The 17,707-nt window shown below is 37.3% G+C and overlaps 1 protein-coding gene across 2 annotated transcripts in view; it reads right to left on the reverse strand.

Moving 5' to 3' along the window:
* Positions 1–1,391: 1,391 nt before the first annotated feature.
* DPY19L4 (dpy-19 like 4) overlaps positions 1,392–17,707 on the reverse strand; it is a 28,037-nt gene continuing 11,721 nt past the window's right edge. The window contains exons 9-19 of one of the 2 annotated variants that reach the window (XM_059488082.1): positions 16,939–17,070; positions 16,751–16,849; positions 15,493–15,566; positions 13,545–13,703; positions 11,754–11,873; positions 10,571–10,691; positions 9,102–9,158; positions 6,685–6,767; positions 4,878–5,010; positions 4,282–4,440; positions 1,392–1,911 (exon numbers count right to left, since the gene is read on the reverse strand). In XM_059488082.1, the coding sequence (XP_059344065.1) occupies positions 1,747–1,911; positions 4,282–4,440; positions 4,878–5,010; positions 6,685–6,767; positions 9,102–9,158; positions 10,571–10,691; positions 11,754–11,873; positions 13,545–13,703; positions 15,493–15,566; positions 16,751–16,849; positions 16,939–17,070 (1,302 nt within the window). In that variant the 3' untranslated portion in view covers positions 1,392–1,746. Of the gene's footprint in view, positions 1,912–2,957; positions 3,161–4,281; positions 4,441–4,877; positions 5,011–6,684; positions 6,768–9,101; positions 9,159–10,570; positions 10,692–11,753; positions 11,874–13,544; positions 13,704–15,492; positions 15,567–16,750; positions 16,850–16,938; positions 17,071–17,707 lie in introns of those variants that run through there. The other variant, XM_059488090.1, reaches the window with a different exon arrangement.

The raw sequence follows: 17,707 nt of genomic DNA on the forward strand, positions 1-17,707 counted from the left end.
GCTTTTACAACAATAAAGCTTTTTTCTTTAAAATCACTCCAAAAGTGATAACAAGTTTTAAAAAAATCTCAGCACTATGTGTCAGTGTAAAATAAGCAAGTGTATCTGCATAGAGCAGAGAAGAATCATGCACATACAACAACATGCTGCAGTTCCTAATAATTTCAGAGTTAAAATCTCCGATTTGCACTAAGGATTGTTTTGCAGCTTCCACTTGCAGAATGATTTGCAGATTTTTCAACTAAGAGTTCATCCTGTTTTCCCAGATCCTTCATTAAAGACATCTGGGCTCCAAAGAATCATTCCCACATGCCTGACAGACTGGTCTCTGGGCCAGGTGTTACATTAATTTGTAACTGCAGGTAACTCCTAAGGGGTGAGCAGCTTCTTCCAAAACTTAGTGCTGTATTTTGTCCAGTTACATCTACATTAAGTAAAGCTACTGTCACCTTTTACTGGAGTTTCCATTCTCAACACTAGGTTTAGGCCCAGAGTTGTAATTATAACATCATTCATTTTCTTGAAAGTCTATCAGCCAGCAACAAACAGGATGAACAGATCATTTGTTAAGAAAAGGAGTTGTAGAGGCAAAGAGGGGCATAGAACAAATTTTAGAGGAAAGCAAAACTGCAGAGTACTTTGCCAAATTTTCAAAGATCTGTGTATTTGCATAATTGATATAAAAATAGCTATGAACACCTGTACCATTATTTATTAATGGTGGTGATTATAGAAGATTAAATGACAGTTATGGCACTATCTTAATACAGCTATTGCATAATAAGTTGAATGAAATGAGTATCACCCGTCTGTGCACACACCCACCCACCCACCCACCCACACCAGCACACACACAGGGGGTGAAAGTGAAGTGCAGAAGTCTCAGTAGCAAACCTGGTTGTCCTGCTACACTTGCCTGAAAACAAGTGTGGCATACTGTGGTATACTGGCCCATTCTGGTGGCTGCTAAGAAAGACACACTTATGCATACACACACAAACACTTAAGTGTGGAGAAATGCTGAAGACAAGTTCTTTCCAAACTGAAGATCTGAGCTTGTCAGCTCCTATTGCTAGGTCTAATTCCTAGCATTTCCACGAACATGTCTCTGTAGACAACAGAGACAACAATGTAGAGATCAGTGCCTTAATCAATGAAGTGTTGTTTAAGTAAAATCTTCCTCATATGATTTATAAAAACTATATAGCTACACATAAGATGTATAAATGTGTGTTTGAGAAACACAGAAATGTTTACCATGGAAGACAGGAAGATTTAAAACAAAACAAAAAGAAACCCCAAACTAAAAATCCAAACACTTACTTGAAAAGACTTGGGACAGTGATTGCTTTCTTGCTAAAAATTAAAAGCTATATGACTTAAACAAGCTCTTTAAATAATTTTTCTGTATTTACTGAAGTCTATGCATATCAACTCTCTAACACTAAAGTTAGAAATCGCATTTACATGAAGATTAAGATGATTTCTAATGGGAAGAAAAACGTAAAAACATGGAAGACTGTAGCACATTGTAGAGACTGTAAAACTGATAAATGTTCCTGTTTCCTTCAAGGATGGTATATGTATCAGCTGATCTGTAGATCAAAGAATTTCAGTTTGGTAAAGTTGTCAGTACACTGCATGTGTGCACATCTATCTGCAAAAATAGACTTCCTTGCTCAAAAGGAACTTTTCCAACTGAAATTCATTCACAATCAATCCTCAGAAAGAAGCTTGCATGCTTTTTCAGGACTGGAAGGATATCACAGTGTTGATTCTATATACAAAGTAGGATCTATTCCAGTATACTCGAGTGAAATAATTCACATATGGAGAATAGTTCATTTTGATTTCATGACAAAATCGTCCATATTTTGAGTAGGCATAGTTGTCACCTTCCTCACAAACCACCTGTCAGAAAGAAAAAGACCTAATTACAGTACTGAAGATAAGTGGTTACAGAATGTAATTTTGTACATTTAATTAACTTTTGTATTCTGTAAATTTCATTTATGATAGACAATTAATTTCCACATTGTACAGTTCTAATAAACTGCAAACATATTCCCCTGTAATTTGTTTAACCACCTAAAAAAGCCTTTATAATATGAACCAAATACACTGGTTTTAATGTCTGCTACCTTGACAAAGGGATTAATTCCTTTGTCAAGGTAGCAGACACTAAAACCAGTGTACTTGGTACATATTATAAAGAACAACAGCAGTGGAAATTATGCACATGCCCTGGTTCCCAGTACAAAACTGACCTGCACAGAGCGTACCAGTATGAAGGAAACTAAAATCTCAATTACCTTTCCCAGGCCAAGTAAGTTTTGACATATCTAATAAAGACCAAAGACACACACACACATCTCCCTACAATTTCCAACCAAGTGACTTGGAAGCAAACTGCATTCTAGGATCTGCTGTCTGATATCCCTGAAGAAATCCCTTCATTATTCCTTCTGATGCCACAAATTTACACAGTTTAAAAAAAACGTGGTAGGACAAACTCATGAAGAAAAATCCACCAGTGGCTTCCAAACACAAAGATAATTGCCCTGAGCTACAGTCCTTCAGCAACAGACTGCTGGAAAACATTTGTCTTTCCCTATCAGTAAACCTGTGCTCTCAGCCTGTGTCAGAAACAAGATACTGGACTAGGACTACAGGAAGTAGCACAAGCTATAAAGCAGTACTTATCTTCTTAAACACAGCAATTCAAAACACATCCACAGACCTGTCAACACACTGTCTGCCCACTGTCTCACCTACTTTGGGAGTAAGTAAATGCTGCACTGCAGTTTCCAAATATGTATTCACTAGCTTCCACTACTTTGGAGTACCTTGATAATCTTCCAATACGACTCAAACAAATTCTGTTAGCAAGCAAACTGAGAGATTTGTTTAAAGCTTCCTGAGACAATAAACTTTATTAACTTTACAGAACAAATGATGTCAGTTTTCTGAAAAATACCCAAATATACCCAAACCAACCACTCTCCACAAAAGAACAATAACAAAAACCACAACAAAAATACAAGAAGGATTATCAAGCTTATGTGTGAGAGAGAAGCATGCAGGAAGCATGGAGATGAGAGATGCAGGGATATGTGGGCATGGAATCCTGAAATTGTGGTTAATTGCTCCAGTGGAGATCCTAAGTGTGAAGAGGAAACAGGAACTTACTCATGGAAACACAGATCTGAGAAGAAACTGAGGTAACATGCAGATTAACAAACATGGAGGTTATTCAGACACACACAGTTATGGTACAGTATATTGGATATATCCTGGAATAATCACAGCATACATGGTTTTAGCAGCAAGACTAGGAAAGAAATAATAGCAATGGTAAGGAAGTTAATAGAACAATGGGACAATATCCTTCATGGTTAAAGTAGTTGGGAAACCTAGAAGTGAAACTGACACCAGCTGTAGATTCCTGGGGAAATATAGAGCAATCCCCTAATAACATACCACCCCTATATTGCTTAGAGGTAACTGGCAACTCCCTCTTTCTTGTTGATCTGAGAATAAGCAATGAAACTCTAAGTGAGTTTAAGGCCACCCCTTGCCTATATAAAACCAAAATTTTTGCTGGATTTCCAAGAAGCCAATGAACAAGTGGCAGTAAGATCACCTTATAAACCCCAGCTTACTCTCTATTTAAGCAGCAAGGGCAGCACTACCAGCATCCAGAGAGACAGAACATGTCAATGACTGAAGCAGCATTCATGGTGCAGTTTATCCAACCAGTCTTTCTAGCAGATGTGGTTTAAACTATCTGTTGATGTGGTAACCCATCTGCAAGGCTGAACTGAATAGACTTGCACCCTCATCAGAACCAAACAGTCTGTACTGAACTAAATGGTAGGCTGGTCCTAATCCCAGCCAGTTTTAGAAGAACTGAGTTTATCCATTTTAGAATTTCATCTTCAAAGCTGCTAAAGAATGCCTTCTGAGGCAGGACTTCAATGCTTTTGTAACAACCTATTCAGGTGTCAGTCTTGACCATTTCTATATAGTTCAATGGTATTTACTGACTGTCAGAAAAGCAGCAGAGCTAGATACTCATGTGTTAGGAGGGATTAGGGCAGTTAATAGAATCAGGTAAGATTACAAGTTATAGACAATCCAAAACTTGATTGATCACCTTTAAAACTTGAGTTTTGTCTACATGTCAATTACAATAAGAAAAATAAGACCAGCATTATAAGATTTATTTTCAATTTAATTATTTATGCATTCAAACATTCATTTCTTCTCACCAATACTTACATGACCATTAGCAATATCCAACAGATCTTTAACTCTACATCCTCTTACAGGTCCCACTTCATTGCAAATTGAATCTTCAATAACCAGAAAGTTTGCTTTGTAAGATGTGAGTATCTTATAAATATCCTCTGCTGACCTCTTTGAATACATCTGATAAATCTATAAATTAAGAAAACATGTATATGCAATGCAAAAATCAGTGAGACCTTAAACACCGGGACACACACACCCCCCAACAATGACCTATCTGCAATGACAAATGATACGTACACAAGCTATAAAAAGTTTGATTTTGAAATCAAACTGAGGCAATGGCCAGCTGAATGTGAAGTATTTATCTCTGATGATGGCAAGTTCTCATCTTACATACTCCAAGTATGTATGTAAGGCCTGAAAAGTCTTCAGAAATAATATTTTGATAATGATTTGTTTCTGTGCAGAGTGAAGCACTGATAATATACTTGATAATCCCTTCCATGTCCACTGGACTCCTATGTCCTCTTCCCTTCTAATAAATTTGATTTTTTTGCATTATATTTGGGTGAAGAGGAAGACAGTTCCTGTGAGATGCCACATTTATGGAATTGGATACTCACATTCTCATTTCTTTTCAGGAGATCATCATCATTATACAAAGGCAGGCTCGACACCATCCATCCTGTACAGAGCTTGATCACACCCATGAGCTGTGGGCTGCCTGCAAACACGGCAGCCACGGGAGCCTGGCGTCTGCAAAGGCAACACCAACACACCTGAGCACTGCATGCACTCATCAAACAGCTCTATCAGCTGTGTGTGGGATCTGCAGAATGAACTGGAGCAGGTGAAAGGGGCTCTCATTACAGCTGGTGATGGTGTTGCTGTGGCAGTGCTTTTTCTGCGAGGGGAAGGGCAGACCTGCAGCAACAGGAGTTTGAAAGGAGAGGTTCCTGCTGGGGCAAGGGCTCGTGGTTGTTCTCCCCTCATGCAATCCATGAGCACCATTCAGAGTGGTCCTGGAATGGATCCAAGTTCTGCTTTTCTGAATGGCTGCCAACTCGTGACAAAACAAGCTTGGGAGAGAGGGGGTAGGTACAAGGAGAAACAACATGATGTTATCTTGTAAGGGAATGATTTGTGATTGTTGTAACTTGATCTCTAGTATGTATTTAATATGTAAGCTCTGATCATGTATTTCATCATCTATGAGAAAATAATGTCAGCATGCAGAATAATGTCTACAGTAATCAGGTTTCTGGGTTTGGTATAATTTTTTGACTGTTTGTATTTCTGTATTAGTGAAAGAAAACAGTCATTGTCACACTTTATTACAGACTTTGGCAACTTCTGTAGAGAAAATTCAAATTAAATTTGTATTATCAGAGAGAAGACTTGGAGAATATATACTGTAATAATGACATTGAATTAAAATTTCAATGTGGATAGCTAAGTATATCCATAAGAAAAAAAAATCCTTATTTTCTTTAAAAATAAGAACAGCTGCTACAGATAAGGGTAGTCACATTGCTCGTAGCTGAATGAATCTCAATGAAATTCACCATGATTAATTACGTACTTGAAGTATATGCAGACTAACATAAAAGCCATTAGGTACTTGGCATTATTCCACTTGCTGCCTTGAAGAGCTACAGCAGTGACAAACAGCATACACTACTACAACAAGAAGAAGAAATTGGCTGGAACACTAATTACCAGCCCTGCCTTTTGTGAAGATGAACAGGTTGACATTAAAGACTACATAAATAGAGAAAGCAATATTCTAAAAATACACAGTTAAAGCTAAGTTATCTGAACACAAGGGATCTAATTTTCAGAAAAGCACAGTTCCTAATGACATAGTTTGAAGTTAAATTGAATGAGGCAGAATGCAATTCTGAAACCTTTGGTGGTAAAAAAAATAAATAGTGAAAATAACTTGACTTGCTATTAGCTGTGTATATGCTCAGTATAGCTGTATAACATAGCTCCATACTAGCTGTGGTCAAAGGGGAAGTCTGCATAACATATGTATCTGACAAAAGTCTCTAAATCCTCACATTCAGCCATTTCATTTTATTGGCTCAGGCACATAACATCTCAGGGTTTTTGGCATTACAACCAACATAATCCTGCAATCTAATTAAATGTTAGCAAGATCTAAGATCCTACTATTTAAAAACTAGGTCTGCAACAACATTAAACATGACTTGCTTGTGTGTTCCAGGATCTTCTCTTGTAATCCATGATAAACTCCAGTTTGTTTTATGGGAACAATACCACACTTAAAATAGAAAACTTGTTTCCCCCATGCATCATTGAATGCCAAGGGAAAACCCAGCTTGACAGAGGTAGCTCCACAAACTGCTGAGATAAAAATACCCTTACAAAAAGCAGTAAAATAGAAATGTTGGACTTTATGCTTACTTTATCCATGTCATAAGTTCTACTGTATCAGGATCATAGAATTCTTGCAGTTCCGTAAGCTCTGTCATTATTCTAGGGAAAAACTGATGTAAAATGTTTTTGGTTACTTACAGTTTAAAAAATTATCTATAGAGCATCACATTACATTAAGGCCTTAATTGACACAACAGAAACAGGTTTCAACAGTTTTCCCCCTGACTGGTACTTTTGCTTGAATATTTTGCAAAACTCAGCTTACATTTACTTACCTGACAGCAGAAGTCCCTCTCCAAAATAAGCATGTTAAACAGAAGTTCTAATCTCTCTCTCTTTCATTAGAATACTTATAATTAAATATAAATAAATAAGTAGCAGCAACAACATTCATGAACATCAAGTGGCGTTAAATGCAACAAAACCACAGTTCAGGTGGTCATATGCAAATGTCTACAAATAAGGGCACTAAACCAAGAAGATGATAAATCTCTCATGGTAAACCTGCTTGAGCAGGAAGGATTGGACCATTGTGACTTGATGGAAAGGTGTTATGCAAGCAAGAAAGAAGAAACCTCCTAGAAGAGCCCTGGTAATGTGCCCAGACTCGCGTCTGACTTCAATCACTGCAGTGAAGACGAGCACATTACATTGTGTGAAGTGGGATATCTCAATTTATGCTTTTGAAAAACATTTTGGGAAAAGGAGGGATTCTGTGAGATAGAATGCCACCTCTTTCAAACCAGGGCAGCTTGCAAACCTGCATCATGGCTTCCCTACCCTGTTAGGTTTGAGGTCCCTCTTTACTGAGATGGGAAATTTTGTAAGTCCTTGAGCCATTTAGTGCATTTATCTGAAAAAGCCATGGCTGGAAACTGGCCAGCCTTGAGGGGCTAGAACAGGTACATGTACATGCTGTTGTAGATGCTAAGTTCTGGACGTCGGCTCTTTTGGAAAAGAATGAAGTTTACAGGCTCTGCCATATTAAAGAGACAACTTACATTGGGACAGCCACAGCGGACAGACAGAACTGGGAGCCTGCTTTTAACTGATGACTTTCCACCTCCATTACCTGGACAACTCAGCTGTCAAGTGGCAGCAGTCTACAATCAGCACAAGAAGAGCTGCCACAGGTTTGTGTCAGGGACAAACAGCACTGCTGTTACACATACACTGGAACTACTCCCAGAGCAGAGGGATGGAAAGAGGAACTGCTACTGCCACCCCAAGGAGAACCTGCTTCACTCATCACAGCACCTGGAAAAACCTAGTTAGAGGAGGGACTATGCCAGACACAGACAGAAGGCAGCCAAGCAAAAGGATGCTGAGCTATACAGTCAGCCTTTATAGCCACGGTAACAGAATATGCTCGAGGCATTTTTGCTGCTCTGTTACTTGTAATCAACATTCCCAGCCTCAGGGACGAGTTGTGAGCCTGGAGAGCAAACTGTTCACCACTGCTTAAAAGCAGAAGCTGGATCAACAATGGACGAAGCCCTCTAGAGTCCAAAACCCCACACTGCTACTGCTTTCATTAAAACAATCTGGAAAGGAATTACTTGGGTAACTACACTCGTTTCCTCTATTGTAATAGATTTCATAACTCTTATGAGCAACTCTAGCTTTTTTTACAGACAGTATCTATTGCTTCATCAAAAACATGTAAAAAGTCAGGCTACAATAGAAAATTTAGTTGCAATGTAAGAGAGATGTTACAAAATCTGTTAAAATACTGTTGGGCAAGACTGGCTTCTGTATGTGAATTCTCAGACTAGCCAAACTATTTTAAAGCTGTGCCAGTATAGCAGAGGATTACACTTCATGAGACGTTTCACATATTTTTTGCACTCACAGGAGCTTAAAAAATAATTTCCAAATACTCCACTCTCAGGCTGTGTGTGACTTGCAATAAAGTATTCATTTTAAACTTGGAAACATCTGTGCCTTTTCTTCCCCTGTATTGTAGTAAGTACACACCTCGACAGAATGGTCTGCACAAAGAATTTAACTTCGTTATAATTTGATGGGAGCTTTTCAAACAGTTTATTTGCATATAGCCTCCTGTAATTTTACTTCATCTAACTTTATGCCTTTTCACTAAAACTAAGATCGAGGCAACATAGCTTTCAATATCCTGAGTTTTCATTTGGCAGCATTTTCTTTGCTGAGTCAGTTTATACATCCAAAGCTTAACAGCTGACTATAATAAAGTCTTCATTTAAATTTAATTACAATAAGCAATCAATAAAAAATTAAATTTTCAAATACCTTATACTGAAAAAAGTGAAGTTTTTTTTTAAAAAAGAAACACTTCCAATGGATGACACCTTCAATTTCATCACATATATTTAATTTCACTAAGTACATTTTATTACATTTGCTCATCATTTTGACTGATATTGCGCCAACATACAAAGAAAACTCCACAAAGGAACTTTTCTTACCTCTTTCCACAAGCTGAATCCAATTATAGTGGGAACTGCCATACTCAGGATAAGAGCCTAAAAAGTACATGTTAGAGAAAATGGATTATGCACCACTCTCCAACTCTGAGGTGTCTGTTGATTCCGCTCATACAGTGAGCAATATTTATGCCTGAAACCTCATAGTGACAGTAGGTGAATCTTTGTGGTTTTCTACCAGGCAAAAAAATTTCCTCTAACAAGATTTTGCCTAATTTACCATGGAAGGCTTCACTTGACTCACAAAAACTTTACCATCAATTTTAGGGACAGTTAATTACTACTAAAGTAACAATGATTCCATGTGCACATGACGTAGGGAACAGAAGAAGGTAAACACCTCACATTCAAATGCTATGAGACCAAGCATTTCAAACCTCTGATCTTGTTCAGATTAGCATTATTGATATGCAAGACCCAGAAACCCATCTCTCAGCATACCATCATTCTAGCTGATGCAATTTTTGCTGTGCAAGAAGGAGAAAATAGCTTCTATGGTACAGAAAACATTTGGTAAGGAATGCACACAAGGCACTCCTTTGATATTAAGCTGCTAACACATCTACTGTGTTAATAGTGAAAAAGCAGGTCTACATCACAGAAAACATGAAGCATATAAAAGAATGTGCTTACCATGTAGCTGAACATATTGATACTCCTTGACTGAAAGAACACAGTCAATGTTTCTGACATAGCAGTGTATGGTATTTTCACAGGAGACATAATGAACATCTAAGTGTAATATATTTATTCCTATAAGCCTCTTGAATTTAGGGCAAACAATATCCTATCCCTATTTTATTATTAAAACCAATGCACAAAGCTGCTAAAAATCACACAAAGCAACTTTTGTCATATTGAGAATAAAGCTAGGGTTTGGAAGCAGGGGTTTGCTCTGTAACACAAGCTTATCTTCAGTCACAACAGTTCTCTATGATGGCCAAACATGAACAAATCTTATACAAAGTAATTCAACTTACCATTTCTTGTGCAGCAGTTTTACTCTCAGCAGTTATATTCACCTTACTACACCATTTAAAGACCCATTTCTCAGAGAAACAAAGCTTACGCCTTCCCTGTGCACCAGTACTTTTTCTCCTGCATTCCTCCTAAAAAGTGCATGACCTTCTTAACCAATCCCAAATAGATTTGAAAGAGAGATTGAGTTCTCAAATATTTGCTAAAAGAAATTGAGAAGAGTGAAAAGGAGATGAAGACAGCTCTGCTTTTTATGAGGAAAGGTTGTAGTGTGAATGCAACTTTATCACCAGGTACCAGAGAACAAGTGACACTAAGAAGAAAAGACAGAAAAAGCAGACCATATGCAATCCACTGCTCACAGAACAACCTGTTGCTTTCATGGGTTCTTTCATGGGTCTTAGGTACTTCTTGTTTGCAAAGCTATATACTTGCTAGCTGTATTTTCCACGACTTTGGCAACAGCAACTCACCAGCAGTATTGGGTGCACAGCTTTCAGTCGAAGCCACTTGAAAAGCGTCATCCAAAGTTCAGGAGAACACACACCAAATGCAGCAAGCATACAAACATAAGGTGTCCATAGATATTTCATTCTGAAAAACACTGCAATAACTTAGTTGGGACCCAGTGTATGCCTCTGTACTCAAGCTATTATAAAAACATTCAGATTTTTTTCTTATGCCAGACACAGACTGGATGTTCAGACAATCTGAGGTCAACTTTGATGGTACTGGAGGGTATACCAAGGAAATCTCTAGCAGAAGAGCTGGCACCTGATTATCTGCTGTGAGATGGAGGAGCAAGATCCAAGGTAAAAGATGACAAAATCCTTCACAGAGTTCAGGGGAGGATGAAAGAAAAACAAAGAGAATAGCAGAGTCACTTGGCTGGTTTTCCAGCCAAGAAGGGATAAAAAGCAGCTATTTGACAAAGCTGTACAGCAATGTACTATAAGGGACTTCCTGAAGAAAGGAAAGGAAAATATTTAATTAACTCTTAAGTGTAGACAAGTCAACTTAGAAAAACTACAGGATAACACAACAGTCTGCTCACTTTAGGCAACATTTGTGAATATTTAGATTTTAAGATGAGGAGCCTAAAAAAAACACAAGTCTGACATTTTCAAGTTGATTAAGCTGATAAAAAGATTAGAACAACAATGTCTTCCAAACATCAGCTACTCTAGCTTTAAGGACTAACACAATACTTTTGAAACTAGTTCTGCTACTGATTTAACGTGTCAAGCAGAGGTACGCATCATGGTAGCCTACACACAAGAAGATGGATAAGAAATCTTCCATGTCCCAATATTCCAGCACTATTCTGTTCATCAAAACACTACAAAAGCTCTTGCTAAAAATAATTACAGCACAGTTCTATACTAAATACCATAAGGAAAGTGATTTAAATGTGATTCAATTAATGTATTGGACCTTGGCTGCATTAAAGCTTGGAAAACGTTCAGGAGATCAAGCACAAGTGTTCATATAGCCATATCAAATTTATAATCAAAATTATTTTGATTACTCCTAAGTAGTATCACTATATGCCAAAATTATTTCTGAAAAAGGGTGATTTCAAAGGGGTAAACAGTGCATCATGTCCAGCAAGGAACTCTGTTGATTTCAAAAGAGATACATCAAAATCAGACTTACCCTTCCAAACACATCGCTAGACAACCAAGCAAAATTGTGTGAATTACATGATAAACTATTTCTGGCCTCTCTCCAATTCGACCATCCTCAAGTTTAACTGTCTCTTTCAGTGGTTCACCACTGCAGTTGGAGAAAATGAGACATCACTTAATTCAGATATTATCCCAGGAAAAGGTGCCAATAAAAATACTTTTAAGTCAGCAGTGCACTGAGATCATTCCATATCATAGTATATAATATTGTTGCACTGTTCACTTGCTTTTTGTTCTTGATCACTGACCCATCAGTACCACTGTCCCTTGATTTAGATTGCAACCTCTCTGGAGCAATGGCTGTCAATTAATACAATGGGATCACTGCTTATGACCACAAACCTTACTTTAAGGTAATCCAGCACCTAATTTAAGAGACAGTCTAATTTAAGAGCATGTACACTCTACAAACATTTACACAAATCACGCTGAACATGCATTTCACATTCCTTCTTACCAATAGCACGGTAAAGAATTATGGAATCAGTAGGATGATAATTGTGTATGGAATGTGTGTACAACAAAGACAACAAAAGTGGCTGATAGTCACATTATTATAAATTCTAATTATATCTAATAAATAAAAATCATAGCCAAAATCTTGCAGTGAAAGGTTTTCTACTAACAAGATAGAAAGGCATAGAATAAATAACACTTCCTCCTACCATGATGTGATATCTGTTTACATTTTTATAGTAAGTTTCCTTATGAAAATTAGAAATGATATTTTGAGATTATTAACTGATTCAAAAATTTAAAAAACAAAAGAGAGAGGAAAAGGTTTATTTTAAGATTTTCCTTAAAAAGGTGTTGGACATAATGTAGTCACTGCTCATTACAAAGTAATAAATAGTTATTTCAACCACTAGCAAACAGTAAGAAGTTTGCTCCGTTGTTCTGAATATCCTATCACACATCCAACCTGACAAACATTTTCATTTACAGCAGCATAATCTTTATCTGTTAGAAGCCTTCATCCTTGAAACAAACCTATTGATTTTTGCTGCAGACAAGTGAGAAATTCGTTCCAGTATCTGAGAAGTTACACCATTCATCTTCTACCAGGAAGAGATAATTTCCTAACCACTGTGTTTCCAAGACAAATTATGCTAGGATTTACAGTGTTGGTATTCTTAGTTTTCTTACAAAGACAATTCCACTACCCCTCCTCTCAAGGGAACTGTGAATCACTGTGAAACTAAAACTAATTGAGTCAGTTTTACTTCAGTTCTGTTCCAAGCAGCAACGGCTAGTGGACCTTATCACAGTAAACAAGTGTTTTTAAAAACCAACAGTGAAGCATTAGAAATCCAAAGCCCTCTCAGCTCCACCCATCTCATCTTTCTTAACATGTAAACTTGAAAAAAAACCCAAAAACCCCAAATGCAAAACAGAAAAACAAATTCTAGCAACAATTAGATAACTTTGCTTTGGAAGGAGAATTACAGATATAAAATCTTTCACTGTCAGTGGGGAGAGACAAACACATCAGCAAACAGTATGCAGAGCTCAGCAGGAATTACATCTGCAGGGAAACAAACCAATGACAACTCCCTGTCCTGACAGGAGGGTTGCTCAAGAACCTCCTCACTAAAAGACTTTTCTTCAGGAGGCTCTTGTGGGCCTTCCCACTGGCGCTCACACCCTGACAAGCCCAATGGTAAAACAAACTTTGGAGCAACAAACATGATGACCATTCCCTGAGGCATCCAGGAGCCTCTTATTTTTAACTTATTTTTCACATAAACAAGTTACTTACCAAATTCTCCTAAAAATGACCTGAGTTACAGAAAAAAGGCAGATAATTAATACTAAAATATAAAAAGGCAACAGTGATGACTGTGTTAGTCGCAAAAAAAAGTCTTGGGAGGGTGCCTGAAGAGATTCTTGACAAAGGAGCCAATTCATTGTAAAATTCCTAGTAAGGCAAAAACATTCCATTAAAAACAATAATAATATTCCATAGATTAGGAAAAAAAACCAAACAACCCAGCACAAAACAATTGCAATTTAACCTATTCATGTCATAGGAAACTACTTGAGATTCATTTTTGACGTTATCTTTTTATCATTTGAAACAGCCTTGCAAATACTCTTTACAGTAACTGTCAAAAGTCCATCTTCCCAAAAAGTATCTGTGATCTGAAGAGACCAGACTACAAATCCTCTGTATCACAAAAGCCCAACCTCCCACATAACTCCATTATGGGGACCAAAAGAATCTTGTTGTCACGGTGGATTAAGATTTTAGAGATATTGATGCAAGAAGGTATGCTTGTCCTCATTCCAAACAAGGAGACAAAGAAAGGAAAGTGGTCATCTGAGATCACAAAGAAGCCTGAGACACTGCCAGGAATAAAATCTTTAATGTTGAAATTCTAGTTCTGTAGCTGAAGCCACTTCATCATTCTTCTTCCTCATATAGCCAGCAGGAAGATAATGCACTCTGCTCAGAAGCACTGTCAGTGTGTATTTTCAACTGGAACTGGTGCAGCATGTGGTGCTGGGAATGCATTCTCGTCTTACTTTGTTTTGCTTCCCTCCCTCTTTCATTTTCTCCCAAGGGAAGACTAGAGGACAGAACCACTTTCAATTAGACAGAATCAGTTTAAAGATGAACAGCTGGGCATGTCCCAACTGGCCTTAAAAGAGAGATCTAGAAGCTCTTGTGCTGCAAATCACAATTCCAATACATAGTGTTCCAGGCGTAAAGGCACCCAGTTTGTCTCAGTCTCTGGCTTCATTGCAGACTCTGACAGTCTGAAAAGTGATATTTGGCAAGGACCCAGGGGGAAAAAGAGGGAAATCCATTAATACCTGGGAGCTGAATAAACTGAAATCCTGACCAGGAGTCTTTGTTTTCTTGCAAAACACTTAAGAATGAGTATGTGTGTATGATAAATGATGCATCATAGTCAACATCCCTACATCTTGTCTTCCAAAAGTCCCCCAACAGTTTCAGTTGGGTGTGATGTCATTTTCCACTTGTTCCCCTGAAAGGCTGTGAAGCAGCTTTTTGTAAGAGAGATGCAGTTCTTCAGAGAGAGTTCCAATTCCTGCATGGAATTGCAAATCTTGGCTTGGGTCCAGGAGTGTGTCAGTCCTTACTAACACTCCATTGGAAGCTTTCCAGAAAATCTGTTGCCATGACATTTTGCAGTCCAACATCCAACTCTTTACATATACTAATGTTTTTTCTCAGAATCACAATTCCCTCTGACTATTAAGATGTCCCTTGTCCTAATTTCTTCCAAAACATAAAGGGAATATTGGGGGTACCCACAACCCAAGCCTCTTTTGAGATAGTATCAATAGTTCATGACTCTTTCCAGAGCCTTTTTTCCAGGCTATAAAAAGCTCATACTGCCACCTTTACCCTAAGATCTTTGCTTTCAAGTCTTATTAGAAACATTAGACAGGATACAGAAAGTTTTCATTCTTCAACAACACAAGACAACAAAAATCCATGAAATGCTTTCACCCTAAGGCATGAAAAATACTGAAGTACCTCAGAAACCTCAATACCCTAAGTAAATTCTGTATGTGCATATTTTTTTACTTTAATCTTAAAACCAGACAACAAATAACTAAACTATTTCCCTAGCTCCTCTATAAAACTCTCACAAGCCACTGAAATGTTACACTTCTCAGAGCAGTTTCAAAAGTTTTGGTATCTTGGGAGGTGTAAAGAGTTTAAATAAACTTACTTAGTTGTGTTTAAGCCAAGTTTTACTTCAATGAACTTCAGCAAATGCCCATTTTCTTTATGAGGAATGAACATCTGAAAATTAATTTAGCAGAGAAAAATCACACAAAACACTGGAAGCAGTTTTTTACATAGTCATTCAAATTACAAAATGTCAGGTAACAATCAACTATTCAAGATTTAGTTAAAACTAACAAAATGGATTAAGTGTGCTAATTAAGGTACTGGTATAGCACTGTAATCTTCAATAAATCTACATTTAGGATTTCCTTGAGAATATTATTCCCTTCATTCCACTCCCATACCACACCAGGAGGACAAGTGAAAAGCTGCCAATAAGTTGTCAAAAGACTACTGAGCAGTGTAAAAAGGATCATGAAAAACAGGCCTAGACTTACTCCCAAGCAAGCCTAAGAGTGCTGTGCTTGGCTCCACTAGAAAATAGGACTGCAGCTGAGCAGAAGTCATGAGTATTTGTAATCTTCACACAGACTGTCTGAGCTGCCTAAAGTTCTGTAACTTACTCATAACTGTAATTTAACTCATATTTTTCAAGGTTGGATTTTATTTTCCTGGAGATACAGCAAGGCTAGGCATTCTGAATGGCAGAGGAAAATAATTACATGTGAGTATTCTTTCAAGCCTTCTAGGATTCAGTAGTTTCTTTACTTTTAAGTTCATACTGTTAATTAACACAATGAACACTCACATGGTGAGTTTGAGGCATAGAAGAAAAACACATTAATATGTGTAAAAGGCCAGCAAGAGGGAATTGCTAATCAAAATACAAGACCAGGCCAAAATCCCACTGTGTAATCTCAACTCCTGACCCCTACACAAAGGGAAAGCCTCTGTTCCCATGTTCTACTTGAAATGTATTTGAAAACAAAGATCTACCCTAGGACCACTCATACTTGCTCCTGGCCATTGTGCCACCATGCCCAAGAATATTGTTTTAATATCCAGACCAGTCTGTAGAGGTCATTCAGGTTATAGCAAACTACATATTTATGAAACAGGTAAAATGTCCTTTAAAGAGTATTTCTAAACTGTTTCAACCCAGAAGACCAAAACCCCAACAAGATGAAGCTGTTTGAGTTGCTACAAAATGACTCAATGTTTAGTACTCTTACTATGAATTAAGTTATGAACTGTCATATCAATAAGGTAAGCAACATTTCAAAAGATTTTTTCAAGATGTATCTGCAACTTTTAATTTAGATTCTGAAATTAAAATCACTTTTTCAGAGGAATCTTACCTTTAATAAGAAGTTTAGTGTCACTGCTACTGTAAGTACCAAATAAATATACATTATTTTCAGCAATCTTGACACAAATGTGCTTTTTTTCATATTCATCTGCAAAAATATTTAAAGAATGCTGTGTAATTTTGGAGTTCAGTTTAAATTTTTAAACTAGACTCAGGGTTAGAAGAAAGTCTACTTACTTGAAGGGATTTGGAGAGCATTAAAGCTACCACAAGACTCAGTAATGGTGACACTAGTAAGGCTGAATTTTCAAACTGCAGAAGGTACCCCACAATGACAGAAAACAGGTAGATTCTGTATACCTCATGCACCTGCAGAAGAAAAAAAAAAAACAATAAGATAAAACTACAGTGGATATAAATCCTGTTTTTTAGACCAGTAGATAGCTCCCTTCCACTGTTAATCAGGAGATTAATGGATCTCAATCCTTCAGCTCATGAATCTAGCAGGGTACTATTTGGCTCTGGAAAGCACTGCACATGAAAATGATCCTGGTCAGCCTCAGTAACTAAAGGACAATTACTTCACAATAATTCTGTAAAAATGCCATAAGTAGGAGTATTTTACCAGGTCTCCCCACCCAGTAATGAAGCACACAAAGCAGTTACTACAAGGCACCAGTAAGAACACATAGTTTGTGACAGAGCTCATTTGTAAACAGGTGGTTTTCTTGCTCTCAAAATAACTTGTTCATTAACCTGTCTCAGGAATGAATACTCAGACTGTTATCTATAATTGCTGTTATTTACTACTTGATAAGCAGATGTTATAAACCTTGATGCTTGATTTTTCTTCAGACTTTTACCAAAATACCCATTTTCTCCCTTATACACTCTGCTTTGAACTACAATAGATCAAACATTTCCCACTGCTGAGGAACAGAATAAAAAGAAACTGAAAGAAGAGGTGAAGAATTAGAATTGCATGCAGTTTGATATCTAACAAAAC

This window comes from Ammospiza nelsoni, chromosome 1 (genome assembly GCF_027579445.1).
Source record: "Ammospiza nelsoni isolate bAmmNel1 chromosome 1, bAmmNel1.pri, whole genome shotgun sequence".
Classification (NCBI taxonomy): Eukaryota; Metazoa; Chordata; class Aves; order Passeriformes; family Passerellidae; genus Ammospiza; species Ammospiza nelsoni.